At 41.1% G+C, this 23,994-nt stretch overlaps 1 protein-coding gene across 1 annotated transcript in view; it reads left to right on the top strand.

The window, feature by feature from the left end:
• Nucleotides 1-11,487: 11,487 nt before the first annotated feature.
• Nucleotides 11,488-23,994, top strand: part of CYP7B1 (cytochrome P450 family 7 subfamily B member 1) — a 124,369-nt gene continuing 111,862 nt past the window's right edge. The window contains exon 1 of the mRNA XM_079301330.1: nucleotides 11,488-11,732. Coding sequence (XP_079157456.1) covers nucleotides 11,635-11,732 — 98 coding nt within the window. The 5' untranslated portion in view covers nucleotides 11,488-11,634. The remainder of the gene's footprint in view (nucleotides 11,733-23,994) is intronic.

Here is a 23,994-nt window from a genome sequence, read left to right as displayed (position 1 = left end):
CAGACAATAAATGAAGTGATTGTTGCCTCACTCCATTTGCTGTCATCAGCAGATGATACATTAGTCACAAAATGGAAAAGTTATTTGCGTACACTTACAACACAAGTCCTTATTTTCATACCTGCAATCACTAACAGTAATTGTTAAGCAATGAATGAGTGAGAAGTACCACAGTTATTCACATCTTCTAGGTGCAATTTCAGTCCTTTCTCCGTCCCCTTCAGAAGACAAACAGCTCACTTGAAACTTGACATGTTGCACTGCCAATAAATCACAATATAAAATGCTTTGATTTAGTATCAGTTAAATTTCTTTTCAAAATAAAAGTTAATTGACACACTGAATTTTATTTAATAGTTTTTTCTATAATTTTCTATGTTTTTGCTTACAAGAACAGTGTAAAAAGATGGGTACCACAGTATGGAGAAAATATTTGCCTAGTATTTGACTTTCTGTAAACTTTAAAGGGCAAAAGTTTGTGATTCCGAAAATAAAAAAAAAAAATACTTAACAATTCCTGCACATATTTTACTGCTTTCAAAATTGTTGAGATAGAAACTTACAAAGGTATCAATTTTAATAGGTGTTAGAATAATATGCCATTTTCGAGCAAATGAATAATTGTACTATTACATTTTTCTCCTTCATGAAGATTTCCTCTGACTTTGGTAGGAATTCTAAATGTGAAAGACATGTAGGCTCAAGTCCTTGGTGTTGTTCTTAGTGTTGAAATAGTGTCTGTTACAAGAACAAAATTTCCAGCAGATGCCTCTCACTGAGGCATTGAACTTCAGTAGTCTCTCCATCTGAGTTCAATGAGACCATTCAGGCTTTTAGAGATAATGATAGTGATATCTGGAATGAAGACCAACTTTTTTCTATAACATACATATAATGAAAAATACAACCGAATGATTTACAGAATGAATTTTTTTTATTGGGATATTTAAACAAGTAACTTGATATAAAAAGATCCTTTAAGCAAAAAAATTTTGTTCTCCTCCAAAGGCCAAGCACTGGGTTAGAAATCTAAATGCAAATACAAGTAAATTTTGATTTTGAGATAAGCTCAAGAGACACAAAATCTATCAGTTATTCAGTACAACTAATTAGATATTTCCTTTGCTTTTTAAAAGTAAACTGCATTTTACTTAGAAAAAAAAAAAAGTATGGAATTCTAAGGATAATTACAATATAATACCACAGAAATGTAAATCAGTGTCAGCTAAATTTCAGAACAGAAGTGAACAATGAATTCGGCAGAAAATGAACATGGTATCATTATATTTTCAACCAGCTTCTGCCATGTAATGTAAAACTGGCAATAGAAAAGAATAGAAAATAGAAAAGTCTGTAAGCTATCAGAAAAAAACAATGGGAAATACTTGTTTTTCAATTAAATGGGAGACCTTTTCCAAAATAAGGAAAGAAATATGATCATTTGTATTCTGAACATACACAAGTTTGAAATTCATAAGGGCCTATGGAATACATATATATATATTCATTTAGGGTGAATATAATACAAGGGCATAATGGATGTTGGGATGGCACAACTTTGAAGCTGATGCAACTGGTTACTGACCTTCACAGATTCTCCTTCTACAACTGCTGGAGCAGTAATGCTTTTATCTGGAGTAATGGGAGAGAAAGGAAGTCACAGCCCAAACCACAGCTCACCCAGAAATTAAACTGGGGAAAGTGGGCAGGAAGACACCATTGGGTTCTGGATGTTTCTGGAATCAGAGGCCAGCTGTGATCCCTCTCAGTGTTCAACACCAGGTTAGATGGAGCTCTGAGCAATCTGGTCTTGTGAAAGGTGTCCCTGCTCACAAGCAAGGGGATTGGAACTAAAAGATCTTTGACATCACTTCCAACCCTTTCCATGATTCTATGACTTGCAAATGAGAAACAGTCAGAGCATCAAGCAGATACCAAAGGCAGGGAACTGTGGACCTGGCGGAAGAAATAAAATAATGGCTTGAGGAAGGTTTGGAAATGCAAACAATGGGAACACCCAATTTTAGTCTGAGCTTGAAATCAGGCCTTTGCTCTCTGTAAAGAAAACATTTGCATCAAGAAAATGTTGTAACCCATTCACCACCAATTTTCATTCCTATATGGAAAAAAAAAAGTCACAAGATTACAGATGGTTTTTTAGGCAAACAATTATTTTACCTTTTTAAATACTTCTTTTCTGGTTTGGGAATTTTTTAATTTATTCCCACTTGCTTACATTTATAGTAGCCATTTATTTGATTGGTGTTTGTGAGCTCCATTTTGGCCTGGTTTTCCACTCTCGTGTGGGATATGACCAGAAGACTGCTGCTTTGGTTAAAACATTGACATCTGCATCTGGCAATATATTATTTTGACTCCTCCAGCTTTTGCAGAGTATAACTCAAAGTATGAAATCATGATTTGAATTAAAACACGGGTAAATCCACAAAGCAGCTGTGACTTAAGGAAAGTCCAGGGAGTGAGATTGAGCTGTACAGGGGGGTTCCCTGTTCAGGAGCACCTGCAGCAATACGCAGCCTTGAATTTGGAAGCTCTCAGCAGCCAACCAGGCAAGGATGAGGTGGTGTCAGGAACAACCATGGGAGATTTAGGTGGTTCCAGGGTGCACGAGCAACCTGGAGTCTGGCACATTAGCTTGCACAGCAGGAAGGGCTCCTCTCCAACCATTCTAGTAGAGCCAAGAGAGGCAGCAAATGGACTGAATACCTGGTAAGGAAGAGCAAAGAGATCCTTTTAGCTCCAGAGTTATTAGCATAGTAGTTTAAGCTTCCTTAGCTGTGGTGTTGACGTGCCATCAAGCTCGATCCCCTGTCGCTGTAAGGGTCACTGGCCTGGCCATGTCAGAGGCCTCCAGCCAGCCAGACCTGTGATGGTGGATGTGGCTCTCCAGTCACAGGCTGACAGGAGGGCCTGAAGCTTCTTTGTGAGGGAGGGATGCCAGAAAGTGTGCTGTATTTGAGGGGCTGTGTTGCAGGTGGAGCTACTGGAGGAAGTGAACAGGCCACGCAATATCTGAATGAATGAGCAAGAGATAGACTGGTTATTTTCAGCAAGGCTAAGGTCTCAGACTCCCAGGAGTCTCAAATATCCATTGTGGGGAAGAAGCAGATGGGCTCAGAACCCTGCAGGGTGATTAGTTGAAGGATTGTTAGCCAAGGGTGTGTTAAAGATGAAGGCTGGAGGCACATCATAGCACGTACCAGCAAGAAGGTTCCTCTTTCCCTGAATTTGACATGTAGGACTGGTACCTTTTCCAGCAGGTGTGGGGCTCTGGATCTAGAAAGCCAAACAACTGATGAGGTGGGGAAAGATCTGTCTGAAATGGTGAGGGCTCCTGAAACACCACTAGCTGCCCCCTGCATCAAGACCTCCTGTGTCACTAGGAAAAGAAGGGCAGTTGTGACAGGAGACTCCCTTCTGAGGGGAATGGAGAGTCCAACATGCAGACCTGACCCAACTCACAGGGAAGTCTTTTGTCTCCCAGGGGCTCAGATAAGGGACATTACTGGAAAATTCTCCAGTCTCCTAAGGCCCTCTGATTACCATCCATTTTTGTTTGTTCAAACTGGCAGCAATGACATAAGGAGAAATCTGATGGAAATCAAGAGACTTCAGTAACAAGGTATACATGGCCTCAGTTTCAACTTAGCCTACAACAAAACTGGAAAGTAACTTGGGCATAGGCTAGCTGCAGAACTATTTCCCACTTCCTCTTTTATAGGTAGTGTGCTTGCTTCACTCTTTAGGTGGAACTAAGATAAAATAACTTCTGAGGCTTCATTTCAGACCTGCCTGAACTTAGTCTCTATCCACTCACTGGGATATATAATTTAGCAAAAGTATCTATTTAGGACAAAGTCCAAAGTACAGACTGTACCCCATACTCCGCCCAATTCCTCTAATCTCACCACCTCCCATAGGTGTGCCCACACACAGGGTGTCACACATTTAGCAATCCCAACAGATTTAGGACCTCAGGCTTTGACAGATTTGCAGCACAATATCACAATCTGAGTAACATAATGATGGGGCATTAGCCTATGTCTCAGGCCTATCCTGAGGTCTCTGGCACAAGAATGTACATGCCCCATGAACAAGCTGAGCCTTGCTCAATAAATATCAAAGGACTCATTCAGATTTGGTTTACTTTGATAAGGGCAATTGAGAACGGGTGGATCAGAAGCTGATACATGGGCAAATCAAAAGTCTTCACCTCAGTATGGGAGGGTCAGTCAAAAATCTCTCAGGTGGAAGAAAAAATACTCCAGGTTTTAATCTGCTGGTGAACTTTGAGATTCAAAAGTTTCTGGGCTGGCTTTGAAAGAAGTCATTCCCACGGAGAAGAAACAGTTAAAGTGATAAACATAGAGAATATTGGAAAATAAAGAAGAAAGACACAAGTCATCTTCAAGTACATCTGATTTGGTTTTTAAATGTCAATCATAAAAAGTGCTGAGCAATACCAAGTACCTTTGATTTAACTGATTGCACATTAACTCTGAGCCACTGACTGCTAAGCCAAGTTTTGGACTCTCCAGATACGTTTCAAATTTACTGTGCCACAATGCATTGCTTTTTGTTTTTCACAGTTAGACTTAATTTATTAACTACAAGAAAATATAAACCCAAATCTTTTAGGTATCTTAATGCTGTGGCTGATCAGCAAGACCACTAACACCATGCAGTATCAGAGGAACAAGCACTGCAGTAAGCCAACAAAACCGAAAGAACACAAATTTAAAGGCATGGTTTAAAAACAGTAGCACTGATATATTAATAAACCGTGGTCCAGAAATTATAAATAAGAAAAAAAACCTGGTTGTGCAGGAGAATAGTTAGCATCTTGGGAATCATTGTCAGATCTAGTCTAATATAGCAGGATTTAGAAATTGTGTGACTGAGTCATTTTACCCAAGTCACATTTTAAGTCTATGTAAGCTTTTCCTCCTTCAAATCTTATTTGTTAACTGCATTCCTTCACAGTGTGAATGTTAAAACACAAACACGCATTTGGAACTGGTGCATATCTCCACTTTTTTACATAACACGTGATTTTAGTTGATAATTACTCTGTGTTTTATTGCTAATTAACTTCTATGTAAGCAGGAATATAGCATTGCTCTTGAAACATTTTCTACTGCATTTTGATCTGATCAGTACTGCTCCACCTTGTTTGCTCTTGCCAAGACAGCTCACATGTTTTTGAGTTTATAACCGATTTTATTTTAGTTTAGCAGCTCTAGTCTCCTGTTTAAACACTTCTACTTTTTAGAATGTATTTGCTATATGTGTCTGCCCTGTTTTGCAATGGCTAGCATTCATGACGTGAATGCTTACTCATTTTAGGGCAATACCCCAGCCACTGACTTTATCTGGTGTGTGATAATGTATTTCCTGCATTTCCCTGTGTGGGGTTTCAGAAATGTCTGGAGGTGGAATCACAGTTGTATGATCATCCTTGACAAACTTCATCATGATGACAAACTTGTCTGGATTTTACTGTCTTCCTTTTCACGGCTTCTATGTCTAACCATTTGGCTCATATAATATTCTTACATCACCATGTGTCAGTAATGCACTTCTTAATAGTTCTGGGATTTTTAATCTACAATCTTCAGTCTTTCATTCTTCTCACTTAGGTAAGCATGTACTCTTTAGACTTTCTCTTGAACTGCTTCTGTTTGCAACAGGATATTCACTTTATTGCTGACTGATCCTTATAATGGACAGGACTCTGAGAGCTGCATTTTTTGTTTTCTTTACATACATTCCTTTTTCTCTCCTCTCCTCTCCTCTCCTATCTTCCAATTTGAGCTATAGTTATGTTCAGTACTCCAGAGAAATGAAAAATGTCCAGATGTTGTTTATATACATACACCTGCCAGCTAATGAGTTAATACATGATATTTGTTTTCATAATAGTACAAACACTGTTTAGTTGTCCCAAATATTTGCTGCTAGCAAAGACTGCAGTATTCCCAAGGCAAATTAAACTGAATTATACCATTGAAAAATAAAAAGTACATTTTGAAGGTTACGAAGTCAGCTATTAGAAAGTTATAAAATTCCAGAATTGCAGGCCTTTAACCAAGGTAAATATAATGTAGTTACATTAATTTTTTTACCATAACTTTGCCAAATTTTGAATATATAATCTTGTGCAGGGAATACAGCATTCTGCAAAACTTTGTTAGGTTACACAGTGCATACAACTGAGTACATTACTATATTGCAAATATAAATCTTGTTTAGGGTACACTAGCTTTAAATATTTTCATGGATGCTCATCAGTAGGGAAGTTAAATGCTAGAGGGTTTTATACTAAGAGTCCTTTACATGTTCCAAGGCCAAGTCCTTAATACACCACTGTTTTTGTAGCTAGATACTATAGATATGTATTGCTTTTGATGGACTTAGCACTTTGGGAAGTCAGACCTAAACTCTCAAATTGACCTGCAGAAAATGAGGGTCTATCAGATAATTAGCCATGGTATGATGTTATAGAGATTATCCACAGAAATGGATGGATTATAACTGTGAAAGAGAATTTTTATTTTACTTAGCCAGGACAGCCACAGCTCTAGCAGTCATCCCCTTGCCTCACCAGGTTTCCATCTGCAACAAAGAAGAAGCAGAAGTTCTCCAGTCTCTGATTTAGGTTTATCTGTAAAGCTCATTCCTAAATTACTTTCTTGGAGGCACACATATGTCTTAAAGTTTTCTCATGAAAAATCCAGAGTAGAAATATGAAAATTCATCCACATGGCATCTGTAACCGAGGTCCCATTTTATTTAACTCCCAGAATAAGATGCTTCACTTTTCCACAGTCCACATCTTAGATTGTCAGTCTGTTTTCTTGCAAAGGTGAAGATTCAGCTTCAGAGTGAGTGGAATCAATGGCTTATCTGGTGTCATGCTAGCTATTCCTTCTTCTCCTTCAGCAAATGAGGTTTATGCCGGATTAGGAAGTAACCAGATCTCACTGTGACCACATGATAGCTATAACAGAAGGGAAAAGATGGGCTTGCATGACTTGTGGCACAGATGGCAGTATGGAGAAATAGGACCATGGCTTTTGAAGCTCTGCAGTTGTACAAAGTAAAATTGCAGCCAGGAAGATGTAGCATTTTCTTTTGGGCCCCTCTTATTTTGATTGTCTTGCTCATCACTTTTATGTCTTCCCAGAGTAAATTTTTGACCCAAATCCCTTTCTTCTTGCCCAGTGAGACTCAGCCTGCAAACTGTAGAAGCCATCTCAGAGATTTTTTACCTAAGTCCTCTTGGCTTCTCCCCTCCCACATTGCGATTCCCACTCATTTCCAGTTCCACCTCTGTTCTTGGATTTCATGTTTGAGTCATATCAGAATTCCACATCCTAATCTCTACACTGAGGCAGCTGTCAGTCTGTCACATACCTCCTCATAATCTTTTCTATTGTTACTGTCATCTCCTTTCCTTTGGATCCCAGATTTCATCTCGCCCATTTATCCTCAGTTTCCCCTTAGATGTTCCTAATCCTCCTTTCTTCCCCTTCCTAGCTCCCATTCATGGTCTCTTTGTCTATTCAGTTCCTATCCCTGTCCCTGTAGACCTCTCAGCTTCTTTTTCTTTCTGACGAGTCGATATGTTGGTGTATGTAGCAAGTATGTGTTTGCCATGGCATTCCACATGAGAGTGGGAAATGGGACTGAAACATTTGACATGCAGGGATGGATGAATGGGACTTCTCAGCCATCTCAGCGTGGGATCTTGTTCAGAGCTCAGGCTGATCAGCTGTGATTGACACAGGAGGCCATGGGAGAGCGCCTGCAGTGCTGTGTTACAAAAGCATTAAATGCAGATTGGTGTGTACTTGAAGGAGAGAACAGAAAGTGAGAATCAAATTATTAGTCTTGAATCAAGCAAGATTTAAGAGGTCTGTAAGCCTTTTCATCCTACACTTAAATCACTGCATTTTCCTTTGCCTGTATTCTAGCAGGAAGGGAGACGGAGAGCAGGGAACAAAAAGGCTTTTAGTTTCATTGCCCTGAATTCAGCCTGATCTCTATTAGCTCAGAGCTTCACTTCCAGAGAAAACAGCTGCTGAGCTAAGAGCTGGAAGCAGACCCAGTTCCAGTGACATCTTCACAGAGTGAAGGCCCAAAGGTCCAGCAGGTCATTAGAGTGTACAAAACCTCTTTTCTTGTGGGGCTTATAACCTAAATAAATTTGGACAGATTATCTTTGACACAGAGGTTAATTTGTTGACCCCGTTTCAAAGTCTAATGCCACTGCCATTTCTCAGAATCACTAAAAATGTTACCATGGGTATTTTTCTTAAGCATTGTTCACAAAAAATACATACATTTTTTGGTTGAAATAATTCATGCACTCTTGAACTGATGGCAAAAAATGTCCTTGCACTATTGCAACTGCAGTAGTTATAGCAGATCAAAGCTATAAGCTGCAGAAAATAATCTTTGAATGAGTGGTGCTGGGTGAGTGGAAAAGTAAGCCTTGTTCCCTCTGTTGCCTATAACACATGTCACTGGTGTTTCAATGGTAGAGAATCTGCTCTTGTCTAAGACTGAGAGTTTAAATCCTTGTGCACATGAAAGCTACCCAGTAGAACAGGCATTTGTCCATGTGCTGCATATAGCAAAACCACACTGTGATGTGTAAAATACTGTACAGATTGCAGTATATACTGTTCAAAGTTTATTTTGAGTCTTCTGCATTTTCATAAGACAAAAAAATATGATCTATATCATCTTACAACATTGGCAGTATGAAACATACACACAGTATGCATTTTGAACTGTAGCATATGTACAGAATGTTCACAATTTAAACAGGAAAAATGTAGCTGAGTATCTATCTATCTATCTATCTATCTATCTATCTATCTATCTATCTATCTATCTATCTATCTATCTATCTAATCTCTGTAGGCTTATTACCATAGTATTAGCAACCTCTCTGAAATCTTTCCAACTGAAAAGCCCTCCAAGCTTACCTTATGAATTCTCCATCCCTTCCCCCTCTCCCCTCCCCTAAACTCATAAGTACTTGGAAATGGTTTCACCTCTCTCCAGCCTGCAGCTGTTCCTGGAAGTTTTCTAATACATACAAAGGATACTTGAAGAAATTTGTCAAGGAGCCACTACTACCATCATGGAACAACAGCAATTACACCCCACCAGTAAGGATAATAACTGGACACAGTTGTATGCAGCTGGAGAGTAAGGTTATCCATTTGCAAATATAACAGTATTTGTATTCTTTCTCCTCGCTTATGACCGTGCTGCAGCAAGAGCTCTATAAAGACCTCATGACAGCTTGAAACTGAAAATCCTTCCAGTTCTTAATAAACTACTGTCCTAACAAGAGACCACATCACAGTAAGACTAGGCTTGCACCTTCTAGAAATTAAATTAATTTCCTCTTTCCTGATAGAGCTATATAAAAGGGAACTGTTCAGCCTCACCCTCTTTCTCCAGTTAGTTGAGATGCCAATATCTATGGATACATCTATTATAATTTTAACTGGTATGTTATGTGTAAATATCATCCAGTTGGATTTGCATTGATGTAATTTATACTATATATAAGACATCAAACTTAAATATGTCTTAGCTTCCAGTTCGTTGAGATTCCTTCACTAGGTAAAAATATCATCCATCTTCTTAGACTTTTAAAATTGTTGACATAGAACAGTACTCAGCATTCTTAGGAACTTAGAATGTTTCAGTTTGTTTCCTGTATTTTAAAGTGTGCATGGTGTGGTTCAAAATGCCTTTTGTTGTGCGGATAGGTTTTTTTCTCTCTGCAATTGACCTGAGACAGTAACTTTCAGCAAACAAGAAAATTGCAAATTAAGAAAGATTGTTGCAATCCTCTTCACACCCTTTTGCAGAACTACGGTGATCCTGGTGTTTTGACGTTTTGATTATAGGTGAGGGCTTACTCTAGCTGCCACAGCTATTTAATTGTATATGAACAGTTATTTCTCACCAAACTGAACTGAAACATCAAATTTTCACAGCAGAGGTCACTTGTAAAATGAGTAATATTTTACTGTATAATGTCTTACAGTGCAATGCTTTTCAGTTCTGAATTAGTAATTTTTCATGAATTTACAGGACTAGAAGCTAAGAAACCCCTTGGGATTCCCAAGAGGGGGATTTCAGATTACCTGCAAGAAGTTCTAAGGAACAAGTGAAGCATTAGTTTCTCTTACGGTTTCCCTCCATGCATCATATTGAACAATAAGGGTGTCAGCTTATTGTATTATAAACAGCTGATGGTTTTAAGCAATGTTGCTCAAATTTGGGTGAATTTTAATGTGGGACACACTAATTAGATTTTTCCTGATTAACACAAAGGCATTTTTAAATACTTCACTGGAACTAAAAGGAATGTCTGAGGAAGAAGACACAGCTCTGACTTCAAACTCTCAGATATGCTCCAGGCTCTCAACAAAATCATGAAATCTGCTAAGGAAGGGGTTTTGTTAACTGGCTTTTTATCAAGTAAGATACATTTGGGACTTTACAATTCTGAAAAAACTTGCAACAGGACAAGTCAGAAGACTGGTGTTCTACAATTTGTTTCCAAGATGAAAGGAAGATTGAAACCACCCAGCACTATGAAACATACAATATATGATACTTCATGCCGCCGAAAAGGTGCATGAACTTGTCTGTCAGCATTCAACCAAACCACAATTCCAAAACCTGAAGGACCTTACTCCATCTCTCAGTGTGAATTCGCATTGAAGAGTATCTTAGACCACAGCAACATTTGAGTGTACGTTGTACCAAATGGCAGAGGAGCAGTAAGGTACTGCTGCTGCCTAGTATTTTGTCACGAAGTATTGAACTCCCTGGACCTCTTTGCCCCTCCACCTTATCCCATCTCCTCGCTCCTCGCCTCAGTTTTTTAATTCTCTTGTGCTCCTCCATAACACACCAGAGGGGCTGGCACAGTGCGAGGACTGGACCCAGCTTCTTATACAGCGTTAATACCCAACCTCGCTATTTGTCTCTCATTTATCACACTTCATACTAAGTTTCGTCAAGCTGTGGGATGTTGCCTCGCTTTTTAAGCGGACACATATCGGGTGTCTGTATCAAAACCAAGCGGAGGTCAAAGGGCTGCCAGAGCTGCTACCTGTCCAAGCCCGGCACCGCTCGCACTGGGGACACGCCACCGCCACTCCGCCACCCGAGGCCACGTCTGCGGGGCACCGAGACCCTCCCGGGGTGCCGTGATGGCTGGAAGGGAATCAGGGCGGGGAGCACTGAGATTCCCCTCATCATTCCCGGGTCTCCGTGCTGGCACCTTCCCGCCGCACCGGAGCCTTTCCCGGCAAGCCGAGGGCTGGGGCTCCCCCTCCTCCGCCGCCGGGAAGCCGCGGGGGCGGGCGGGCACGACCCTCCCCGTGCCGGGCGCTCCCCGGGCTCGCTCGCCAAGCCCCGCTCCGAGCAGCCAAACCCAGCCCCCTGGGTGCGGGGTGGGCGGGGAGGGACGGCCGGCCGGGCGCCTCTCCTGCCGGGAGCGAGAGGACGGGCGAAACTTTCCTCCCCGGCGGCGGCGAGGCACCAGCAGCCGCCGAGGCGAGCGCCGCCGGCATGGGCCCCGACACGCTGCCGCTCGGCACCTACGGCGGGGCGGCCGCCGCCGCAGCGCTGATGCTCTGGGCCGTGTGCGTGCTCTGCAGGAGGAGAAGGTACCGGGGCGGGGGGCGGCCGCCGCATTCCTGCACGGCCGGGCCGGGGGAGCGCGGCTGCGGGGCGGGCGCGGCGCCGCCGAGGCGCGCATTGGGCCGCGCCGCTCTCCGCCCGCCCCTCCGCGCCGGGCCGCCCTATCAGCGCCGCCGGGCCGGGGGCGGCGGCCCCGGGGGTGGGATGGCGGCCCCCGGGGATGGCAGGCCCTCAGGGATGGCGGGCCCCGGGGATGGCGGCCGGGCCGGCGCGGGGCCCGCCGGGGTGCGGGAGAGCCGGGGAGCTCCCGTGCTGCCCTCGGTCGGGGGCGGCCGCTGGCACGTGGGATTGTGGCCTCGCCTGCCGGGCGTGCGCGGAGCCCCGTGCTCCGAGAGCAGCTGTGCCCGTAGCTGCTCGGCATGTGCGAGCACACGCGGCTGGGTTTGCTGCGAGCTGAGCCTGAGCTCTGCCCCGTGCAGCGGCACAGGGCAGATCCCCGCCCGGCTCCTGCCCTACCTGCGGCCGGGGCTTGCGACATCGCTGCCCTTCTCTGTGCCTCGGGTCATGGACATTCTAGTGACTTCTGCTAGTCTTGCTCGTGCTGGTGCCTTTAGTTTCTTCCAAGTGTACGATCTATAAACTCAAAGAAGGTACACACGTGTTCTGGGAGGTTTCAAGAAGAACGTGCAGGTTTTTTTGAGGGGAAAAGCAGCACTACCTGGAGCTGTGCTTTCTGAATACCTGCTACTTTATGTGCTGACGTTTCCCCAGGTATTTTTCACTTGGTGGCGTGAAATGCTTGCCCACGTGAAGCCAATACTTGATGCTCTTCAGTGTCCCTTCTGCAGCTGATGAATAAATGTGTGTAAAGGCTGACGGAGGAGGAGTGAAGAAGGGGAGGGATCAGTATTCACTGGAATAGTTGCTTATTTTTAATTCATAAAATGAGATGCGTAGAAAATAATAGATGTAATTCTGAATAGTAAACCGTTACTTTTCCTAATAATTGTAAATTATTTTGGAGGACGTAGACAAGCAAATGCAAAAATAAATTGCACTACTAGGTTCTTAAAAAGTTCAAAAGGCAGTCTGGCAACTTTCAGACCAATACCCCTAACTTTGGAACCATGCATAGAATGGATTGAAAACCAGGGAAAATTCATGGTTTTATCCTAGAAGGCATCTGTAAACAGAGATGGGTTATTTCCATGGTTTATTTTCCATGGGTTATTTTCCAATGGATTGGAACCATTATTATATTTGACTTAACTGAGAGAGTCCAATCCATTCCTTAAGTGAGACATCCATCCCAATGTTTGAGTGGGGTCATCCCATGACGCAGACCACTTGGCAGAGTAGTCTGTGGTGCTGCTTCATGCTTCAGCTCAGTTTATGGAATAGACAGCTGCTGCTCGGTGGGTCATTCCTCCTCCTCATCATCATCCATGTTGCTTATCTGACCCTCTGTGAACTTATTCTGGGAGTTAAACACATAAAAATTATTTTTTATAGGCTTAGTTTGCCGCCAGTCTGGCTCCCTAAAGAACATCACAGAAAACAAAACGGGAGCCAGAAGGCAAATGGGATTGGGTGAAAAGATATTATACTTCCTCAGCCATATTATAAAATTGTGCCTGTCATTAGTTTAAACTCTAGTACAATTGTAAAAGACAGAATTTTTGAAAATGGAAACAGGCAAAGCTGTTGCTTGTAAAGTTTTTAGCCAGATGTGAGTGGTAGGGGGAAAGGATCAAATAACCCATTTTGAATTATTTTTATTCTCATTATGCTGTAGAATTTTTCAAGTGCACTCTTTAGAGTCTACAGCAAAATGGTTCAGATGTTTGTGTCAGAGCAGAATGATGTTTTACAGAAGACCTCACAAGAAGGCGTACTGGTTTTTCCCAAAAACCAAACTGCTGTTTGATGAATTAACTGCTTGAAAGCCTGTGCTGTTTCTCAACTGTACAAAGCACTAGCGAGCAAACAACTTCAAAAAACAGTTGATGAAACCCGTCAACTTCTATGTGGTACAGCCCTCAGCAGAAGGTGCTGGTGTTGAGGTACTATCCTGCTTCAGTAAAACGTGCAATTAATTATTTTTCTTTTAGCATAAAAAAAAAAAAAAAAAAATTGTTCATGGTGTGTAGAGGTGTCTATCAGCAGCCTGCTGATGTTTAACAGCCATTAATGACCTGTGGGAAGAAAAGCTGTTCTAAGGGTGCAGTGGATTAAAAAATAGGGTTTGACCTTAGTTCATGCTTCTCAGATTTGGTGCAAGTCTGTGATTTCCTCTTACTTTTCATACCCTTGTTTATCCATCCCCTTGTGTCCTCTGCTTGTCAGATTTCTTCTTTCCCTTTCTTCTATTTGAATCTGACAAACCCTGCAGCAGGTGGGCTACCCCCACCCTCCCTTAGGAATCCACTGTAAACATTTGGGAACTTGTTGACATAGGGATATTGAGAGATTACTCCATAAATAAGTGCCAAAGTCAAGGCTATATTTCTGGCCATGGATCATAGCCATTTGGACAGAAGAGCAGACAAGGTGGAGCTTGCCTATGCTAGAAGAAATGTTGGTAATTCAGGCATGTGTGTGCTCTTATATAAGTTAATACATTGCCTTAATGTTGGTATGCTTGTAGCAGTGTGCAAACCCTGTATAAGGGCCTTGATGTGTTTGAGATACCAAGATAAGCTTTAGCAGAATGATCAAACTTGACATCTTAACCACAGCCCTGCATGGATTCCATCAAGATCACTACAGCAGGCAAGTGTGTGTATATATAAATGAAGTGCTTAAGTAAGTGAATAAACACCACTAACTTGCACTTCAGAGTTCTGTTTGTTGATGCCTCTGTTCTTCTTGACTGAGGTGAAGCACAGCCACCTTTGTGGCTTTTAAGAGTTACATATCTAGAAGCATAATGAGGGTTTGTATATCCTGGAGAAGAGAACTTCCCAACTCCATCACTTATGCTCCTTAAGCAGATGTTACAGGATTTCACCTTTTTTGGTATGGGGTGCTTCCCCTCTGTTTCCTCTCAGGCTGAAGCATTGCTGGAGCAGAAAAGGTGGTGTATTGACTTAATCTGCTGTTGCCTTTTTCTGTAATGCAGTTGATGTAACGTGGCATTGCAAGATTTGAGGGTGAGTTCAGTACCAGTTTTCTCAGAGATAGGGTAGAAAGGGAGAGGAATTTCCTTTTGTATAAATGCTTATCATTTGAGTGCTTATGGCAGTAATAACACAAAGGAAACTAATTGGAGTCTTTGCCAGGTTTTGTATCACAGATGGTGAAGAAACAGAAGTAGAACAAAAGTTTCTGTAATCACAGAAAAAATTAGTTTGAATTAAACTCAATGTCAAATGAGTCTCAGTGCCTTCTGCATGCTAAGAGAGATCTCCCTCTTACTGGCTGAAGTGAAGAAAAGCCTATCTAGGCTGTTTGCTGGGGAATGTGTTTTCTCCAGAGAGCACTTCTTTTTGCTGTTTCACAAAAGTATTACTGCTATGGCAAAAGCTGATGATTTCCTAGCCTGGAGACTGTACAGATTATTCTCTTTTGCCTTCATAAAATGTCTTACCTCAGCCCCAGCTTTATTGTGGTTTTCTTTTGGTGTTTTCAGACTTGTTTTTTCACTAGCTGTACAGAGTTTCAGGGTGCAGGGGGTGAAGTGTCAGATGAAGCTAACTCCCATTTGTCTTCCAGCAGTGATGCTGCCCAAGTCAGAGAAGGGTCCTTAAGTTCTCCAGAGACTGTCTTCTGCTAACTTCTATAGATGTAGTACTATTTCACTTTTTATTGCTCAAATTGGTGCATATTTTTGGCTGCTAGTGTTCATAGCCTGTTCATGACTGAAAATGGCTACAGATTGTAACCAACAATTTGTGGAAAAGGCTGGGGTATTCTCTGACTCCCTCCTTGAAAAGCAGATGCTGCAAATTACTAGGAAGAAGACGCTCAGGCTGACCACAGAATAAAACTACTGCCTTAGTGGAAGAGGATGGAGGTGGAGAGAAGTGGAACAAAGATTGTTGTGTCCCTATTTATCTGTTGAAATTGAATCCTCCTCCTCAGGTTTACTTCCCAAAATTTTTCAGATAAAGAAAATACAGACTGAACCTGGAAAAAGGTTCCTCGTCAGAGGTTTATAACTGCTTGGAAAGTTAACACACATCTGATGTGAGCTGCATCAATGGTTTGTAAAAATTACTCTTCAATTCTATTGGTTTAAAATGGAAGAAGTTAGATTTGCATCATATAATAGGAAGAAATTCCTTATGGTGAGGGTGGTGAGCACTGGAAGAGGTTTCCCAGAGAAACCTCTGTGGCTGCCCTATCCCTGTAAGTGTTCCAGGCCGGGTTGGATGGGGCTTTAAACTACCTGGTCTAGTGGAAGGGAGCCCAGCTCATGGCAGGGATTTGGAGCTACTTGATCCTCAAGGTCCCTTCTAACTCAAATCATTCCATGATTCTGCAGGTTTGTAGGGTTGGTATTTTAATTATTAGGAATGCTCTTCACAGTTAGGAGTGCTATGATATGTGGGAAATGTTGTGGGTTTTGCTTTACAGCAGTATAGGAACTTCCATGCTGCATTAGATGGGACATGTACCTTCTAATGTATTGTTTCTAACCAGTTTCTAATGCATCAGAACATAGTATTAAAAAACCTCCAAATTTAAACAGTGTAATTGTAGATTGAAGTCAACATAAGAACTGCATGATGCATTTCTCAGAAAGGATTTTGCTGTCACCTGAGTTATGAATTTAAAGCCTTGTTGAAGCAAACTGTCTTTCATTTTTCCCTTTTATTCTATATTTTAAAATACCTCTGATCTATACAATTACATTCATCTAAGATACTTTTCCCCAAAATTGCTCTCTTGAACCCAGACAGATATTGTTGAAAAAAAATATAGATTTTGTCTTTGCCTTCAAGAACATCTTATCTTTCTCTGTGACAAGCTGTGAGCTTGCTAACAGCTCTCTTACCAAGCGAATTGTAGTTCACAAGATGTCATCAGCCTGTCTTTTTTACCACTTCTGCTAATTTAGGCAATATGTTAAGGTAGTTTTCAGTTGGAGGGAACATCAGGAAGGACAGATAGAAGGATACCAGAAAAATCTGGCCTCTTGCTTCTTGCCTTGGCCTTCTGCAGATGTCTATTTCTCCATTCTTTTGATTGGACCTCTAGGGAGTGCACGTGTTTTCATGACCTCCTCTTGTTTACTGTCATTGTCCCCTCTTACTCTACTCTGAAAAGGACTGAAGACTGAAACTGTTTAAGGCAGAAAAGTAACAGTTCTGTTTCTTAAGTAGCCTTAGGAAACCTTTCTTTCTCACCATCACACTTGGGTTTTCTGTCAACTGTTCACTGCTGTGCCAAGATGTGGTAGGAGCTTTTCCTTTACTTGCTTCTACTGGTCAGACCTTAAGTGAAGGTAGAATAAAGTGATGTCAGCAAAACCATAACCTTCTCAAGGTGTACAAGTCTCCACTCACAGGCTGTTGGTTTTTCATATGGCTCTAATAGACCTGGACAGCCATTACATCATGGGTCTTGCACAGTAGTGTGTTTCAAGAAAGGTTTTTATTTTTCTTTCTTTTTTTTTTTTTCTTTTTTTTTTTTTTTTTTTAGTGGTGCTTCTCATCCTTCTGATTTGTAGCCTGCATTTTGAGTTCCACTTCCTACCAGTACTTTGAAGTTGACACTAAAGATGAGACCTCTTTTAGAAGATAATGAACCTTCCCGATAATCTGTGATTTACAGAATTCTTTGCTTAAGGTACACTGCCACCTAGCAACAGTTTCCCTTCCTTCCCAGTTTTCTTGACCTACTTTGTTGGGGGTTGTTCAGCTTTATAATTTATACCTGGCCTGGTCTTGATTAGCATCCAGAACTCATCAGTAGATGCCATCCTGATAAATGTATATGTATATGAGGTGGAAATATTTTTAGAGGCAATAAGAACTGCTAGGTTCTGGTTTCTGACTAAAATACAATAGTTTATACTTTCATGGTTATTTTTTTCTCCCTATGTTTTTGGTGACAGAGTCTACAATTTTTTCCCCTTGTAATTATTGATTTTGCTTTCTTCTGTTCTTTATTCTTTAGAGCAAATAAAATTACAGGGTGAGAATTAAGGGGAATTGCTTTCAGCATTTATTTCAGCATTTATTCAGCATTAAGTATTTCAACATTTTTATTATTCCAGTGCAACAGGAAGCTTGGAGTGTCCCTGTAGAGCACTGTATACAAACACACGGAGCTTGCAGAAAGTTCTGAACAATTAACACTTCTGCTCTTCCTCCAAGCTGATAGTCCCAAAGGTATGAATGAGGACAACCCAAGTGAATGCACAGTGCTTACCACTATATTAGAAGAGGAAAGCAAGCTGGTTGGCAAATCTTAGCTGTAACATTACAAATAAAGGCTGGTGTGAAGGAAGACAAGAAGGGGCAAATTGTAATCCTGGTGTTGCCTGATGTGACCTATGAACTACTTGTCCTTTAAGCATGATGGTGAAATTTACCCCCGATGTGTTTAATAATTGGTGATGTAACTAGAGAGCTGCATCATTAGCAACTGCAGGACTTGCTGGAGTCTCACCTCACTAAGCTACCTGGATCTTAGCTCCCCCAGGAAGGAGTGACTTCACTGGGATCCAGGGACTTCACTAAGTCCAAGCTTGCAGCCTTGCTTGTGAACTCCTCCTCAGTTCTCCTATTATAAATTGGAGGTCAGTGTGGTTTCTTAATTTATAGATAACACAGAAAAATGCTTCACTGGGCATTTAGAGAGTTGTCAGAGATGCTGAAAGAAGTTCTTACATGGTATAACTGCCCAACATGTGCTGAGGAACTGTTGCCTGTCCATCCCTTTCTCCTATATGCTGAATTTTAGGTATTGTATTTTTGCAATAGTCAGCTCAGTTGTTGGATTGTGCCAGCTGGTTTAATGTTCTGCTCAGTTATGAGAATTATGGTCCCATATAAAATTGTTTGGGTGTTTTTCAGAGGGTTTTTTTGTTTTGGGGTTTTTTTGGTTTTATTTTTGTTTTTTGGGGTTTTTTTCCCAGTCAAGTGTTTTGATTAAGAAGTGAGGAAGGGCTTGTTTGGATAAAGTAATATAACTGTTCTTAGCACTCCATTTAGTCACTTATTTAGCTTAGTGCATCATAATGCCAGAGAGTGGGGGAAATACAGAAGCTAAAAGAAACAGCATACGTGCAATGTTAATACACTATATGAAGTTAAGGAAAATCTCACTGTTAAGTTGGCAGTCTTTTTCTCTTTTATCCAAGTTTTATAGATCTCCTTGGTAGTGGAGCCAGACTTGGAACACATTTTCCTGACTTCTAGTTTTGTGCTTTAACTTGCTGCCTTTTCTTTCCAAGACATTTACCATATATGTATGACATTATAGCTGTCTGGTAAACTAACTTTTTCAACCATGAGGCAGATTTTGAATTCTGATTTCAAACTTCAGTAGTGTTCTTTTTCTTTCTCCATCATTTACTGATCCTTTTACAAGAAGCATGTAGGATTTTAGGCTAATATCCATTTGCATGCCGTCTGGGAGAATTTTGGCTGACTGAGAGTCCCATAAAACAAAAGTTTCCTCTTTACAAACCACATGGATCTTGGCTGTAGATATTCAGTCCTTTTCTCCACAAACTGTTTTTAATGGTGCCAGATTCTTCTGTTTCTTCTCCTTGTTTGGCACATGTCAGGAAAAAAAAAATCTTGGCTCTTGCATAGAACATATCTTGTTTCCTCTTAACTGCTCGTACTTTCTATTCGTAATTCAAATCAGCACAAAAATGCTATGGTTGTGCTTCTCATGATTTAATCTTGTAGTTTCCTAAGCAATATTCCAATTCTCTTAAAAAATAATGCTCTCTCATACTGCAGGCCTAGTGGTAGGAGGTTCTAGCTGAATGCAATGGATGCATTCCTGTTGATTTTGGAGAATATGCATGGAGTCCTGGCAAAGTGGTCTGCTCAAGCCTGTGGAGGCACGTGAAGGAAGAACAGATGAGCAAAATGAAGCTAAAATGAGGTATTACAAGAGTACTCTCTCCATCATCCAGCTTCCCCTTTCTGACACTGCAGTGCAAATCTGAACTCCAGCACTGCACTTTGTAGACTCATGTCCATCGTGGGTGGTTGAAGAAGTGTCTCATTCCTGGCCCTTGGCAGCCCAGGGGTCTGTCAGAGAGTCTGTGTGTGTTTGTCACAAGCTACTCATTTTCCTTGCTGGCAGCCTTACTCTGCACCCTTGGAGCTCTTACTTGCATGAGTCAGTGTACTTCTGATGGCTAAGGCAGAGTGCAGCACTGCTGAGTGTGCTTGTCTGATTCATTGTGACTCTCCCAAAAAATCAGCAAGCTGCTTAGTGGTCTCCTCTTTCTTTACCTCATTGTCTTGCTTCTTGTAAGATCATTCCCCATATTTCTTCTGAGTGGGCATTGCAAATTTTTATGTAACTTGCCTTGTCTGAAATGATTTGAACAAAATTAGAATTTTTTGAATGATATGTTAAAAAAGATCACAGAAAGTTTCCATAGTTTTGAAGTGATAAAGTATTTAGAAAAAAATTACAATCTTATTTCAGCATGGTGTGAGAATGCAGAAGTTTTGCAATTATTAGTTCTGGTGGCTCTGTTAATTTAAAAAAAACCCCAAAAACGAAAGGAGCCCATGCATTCCTTGACATGAGAAGACTATTGCTGTTAAAACACAGTGGACAGAACTGGTGAGGAAGTCAGTTTTTCAGTCTTTTTGTAGTCTTTCTCTCCCTCTGTATTCATGCCAGCAAAAGGGTGGATCTGCCCCTTTGTCACAGTGTAATTCTGTAGTCTCTGAGGGCTTCAGAGAGACGGTTTCCAGCATTCTAATAGGGCCCCAAGGAAAATAAAAAGGTATTTTTAGAAACTGCCATTTAATCAGGTTTTCAAAAGCAGAATGCTTAGGAAAGAAGGACAATTGCTAGTATCTCCTCAGAGAGAATTTGAGTGACTTCCCTTGCTGGTCCACTCACCTGATGCTACAGTAGTGTTTGGTTATTGCATCCCTAGCTGGAAAATACTGCTCTGTGTTTTCTTCTTCAGTGCTGGCCTGGGTTTTTCAGGTTACAATAGCTTGTCTTCAGAGCGTCTGGTGTGAGATAGATCATAGCCATGCTAATTCTCTCCAGCTGGTTTTTCAGCATGAGAAGCTTTGGTAGTCACATTTGGGAAACTTCTCTGAAAAAGAGTGGATTGATGATAAGGTCTAATTTTTTCCTCCAGTTGTTCAGGAACTGATCTGCAATATTTACTCAGCTCAGAGTTATACTTCATTAAGACAGAAAAATGTCTGTGGAAGATTTACTTTTTTTTTTTTTTTTTGGTAGATTGTAAAATTGTATTTATACAATTGTATTTGTAAATTGTTTCCAGTGCATTATGTGTTTCCTCCCTATCTCTCTCAAAAACTTCTATTATTCTGTTGAGACAGACTTTTTCAATGTTTTTAAAAGATTTTAAGATGACTAGGTTAGTTTCAGCATAGCTGTTTTGCTTAAATAGCAAATCTCCTAGACCTACAGCTGAGGGCGAGGCGTGTTGCCAGAGCCCGCTCTGCAAGGTTCATCTGCGATTCCTGTTTAAAAAGTAGCAGCTGTGTAGCTGTGCGAGAAGTGAAAATGTCTCTCAGTTCAGGAGTCATCCAGGAACCAATTGTAAAACATGATGAACCCACCAAATTGGTGTTTGGGAGGAAAAATGAAAGTACTGTGAGAGCTGGCTTGTATGTGGTGCTCTTTTTAACCTGAAGTACATGCCTGAAAGATTCTGGCTGAACAGCAGTAGGGTTTAGATGTGTGTATGTGCTGGTGAAATGAGCCCATAGTGCATGACTAGACAAAAGATGTTCAGGCCTCTCAGTGACAGTTGCCATCACAGTAGCTGTGACTGGTGTTAATTCATTTCTAGGCCCTGGAACAAGGGCAACCAGCCAGGGTCAGAGCCTGGGCTCCTTCTGAGGACCAAATGAGGGAAACTTGAAATTTGTGTCCTAGCAGCTTACATAGTATCCTTTAAAGCCAGGTTAAATTATCTGTCGCTGTTAAGACATGATGCAGAATTGTTCCCAGCAGGACTGAAGAGGTTTCCCCTGGATGTCAGTGTTCAGTGGCTTGGGAAACAGCTGCTGGCGCAGTGTCCAGTTTTGTGCTTGAACACACAGCTCAATTTCTGGCATTGCTACTTTAAGATACAAAAATGATAATCAAGTTTCAAAGAATTCTTGCATATGTGAATGAGTCAGAATTATTTTTTCTTCTATAAGCTGTTTAGTCTCTTGCATCTTAGGTAGTGAAAACACTGCTAGATCCTACTTGGTATTACCACCTTATGAGTGAAGGGACTTTTTTCACAACCTTTGGACTTCCTCACACAGAACCACATCAACTATAATAAATTTAGAGCCTTAAAAATCTGTTGTTATGAAGACTTTAAAATAAAACTGTGCAGGCTGTGTCTGTTCAGTGGTAGGAAGCTAAAATAAGACAATGCTGAGATCTGTTGGGCTCAAAAAGAAAGTTCAGGTTTCCTGCCTTTGTGATCTCCTTTCCAGAAGGAAAGCTTGGTGTTTCTCTCTTGGAAACCCTAGCCTAATAAAGCACAGTTATTGTGACCCATCCAGTCTTATTTCCTACATAGTCTAGTCCTTTGCAACATCTCCTGCATTAGCTATATTAAATTGTGTTTGAACACAACTGTGCATGGAAGGATGTCCTACCTTTGGTTTATTTTTTACTTTGAGGGATGTTCTTACCATTCTGTTTTCACTTTTAGAAGAGGGGGTGGGTTCACTCTCACTAGTGGATGTATATACCCTTTTAAATATTGAAAAGATTTAAGCAAATGTTATGAAAAATATCGTGAGATGTCGTCCAGTACAAACAAACAGGATCATCTTCTGTTCCAAGTTTTAAATACTGCTGTTGCAAATAAATACTTGCTTAAAGGTGTGGGCAAGTTTACCTGACACATTTTTACTTGTGTATCAATGGAAATTTAGTGTGGACTGAAGCAACTTGCTTTTTATAGTTTCTCTTCCACTGCCAACAATGTTTGGGTGGACCAATTTATGTGTGCTGCCTGCTGCTGCTGCTCTGTGGTCTGTGCACTGCACACTTGCTTCACAGTTTTGGGAAAATGATCAGCCAGTTCTTTTAACAAAGACTGTGAAAGCCAGAGATAATTCAAATGAGACCAGATGAACCAGTGCTTCATTTTGTTTTGCTTAGACATAAAGGAAATCTTGTTTGTTTTGTTTTGCACACTATTTCAGCCTATTTTGCTATTAATAATATCTCTGAGACTATTGTTTAGGAGTCAGGCATATGTGTTATCTCATGCCTCCAAATTGTGTTGCAGCAGTTCCAGATGCATTCTTCTCAAATGCACCATGCCCAGTATAAATGTGAGGTATAAAGCTGTTTAAATTGTAGTGATACAGTTGGTTTCATCAACATGAAGGCTAGGAAGATTTTTCTTGTAATTGTTTTTAGCACAAGTAGTGTGTGCTGATTTGGAACATCAGATAGTTTCTGTTGTTAGACCAGGTGGAAAAAACCCCTTCTGTATATAGTGCATATAGTTGCAACTTAGTAGGTAATTGGTGGTGCTGGAAATGTCCTACAGAGATGTGGTTTTGATCCCTTGGTCACTGTATTGAAGAGTGTACACCTGGTTCAGTTCTCAGTGAGTGACTGCAGTGTTGGAGGTGATGAAGATGGAAATCCCCATGTGTGCTGTGATTGTGGTGGATTCTAAAGTGAAGACCGCCCTAGGATTCCCACATGTGCAGGCTGTTTTCACCCCACAGCTTTTGTTCAGTGGTCAGGATCCAAGGCTCTGGGTGACAAAATCCCTGCTGTTACCAAAAGTGACCATTTGTACCTTTGGTATCCTAGTTAGTCCCACGTGCACCTTCAGCCCTGCTGTGTCTGATCCTTCTTTTTACTTTTTGTGGCAAATATCAAGTCATCTCCTTAAAGGTAGCAGGGTGCTAGAAACTCTCTCCTGCTCCTGGCAGTAGGTAGATTTCTTAAGATTGTGGAAGGGAAAGATTAGTTAATTGCCTGCTGAAGTATGAATTTTAGTGCAAGTCAGCATGGAATAACATAGAATCATAGAACCATAGGTTGGTTTGGGTTGGAATAGGCCTTAAAGATCATCTATTCCAGCTCCCCTGTCATGGACAGGGATACCTTTCACTAGATCAGGTT

Source organism: Erithacus rubecula, assembly GCF_903797595.1.
Source record: "Erithacus rubecula genome assembly, chromosome: 3".
Lineage (NCBI taxonomy): Eukaryota > Metazoa > Chordata > Aves > Passeriformes > Muscicapidae > Erithacus > Erithacus rubecula.
Note: the sequence above shows the minus strand (reverse complement) of the source record. Positions and strands in the feature narration are given on the sequence as shown.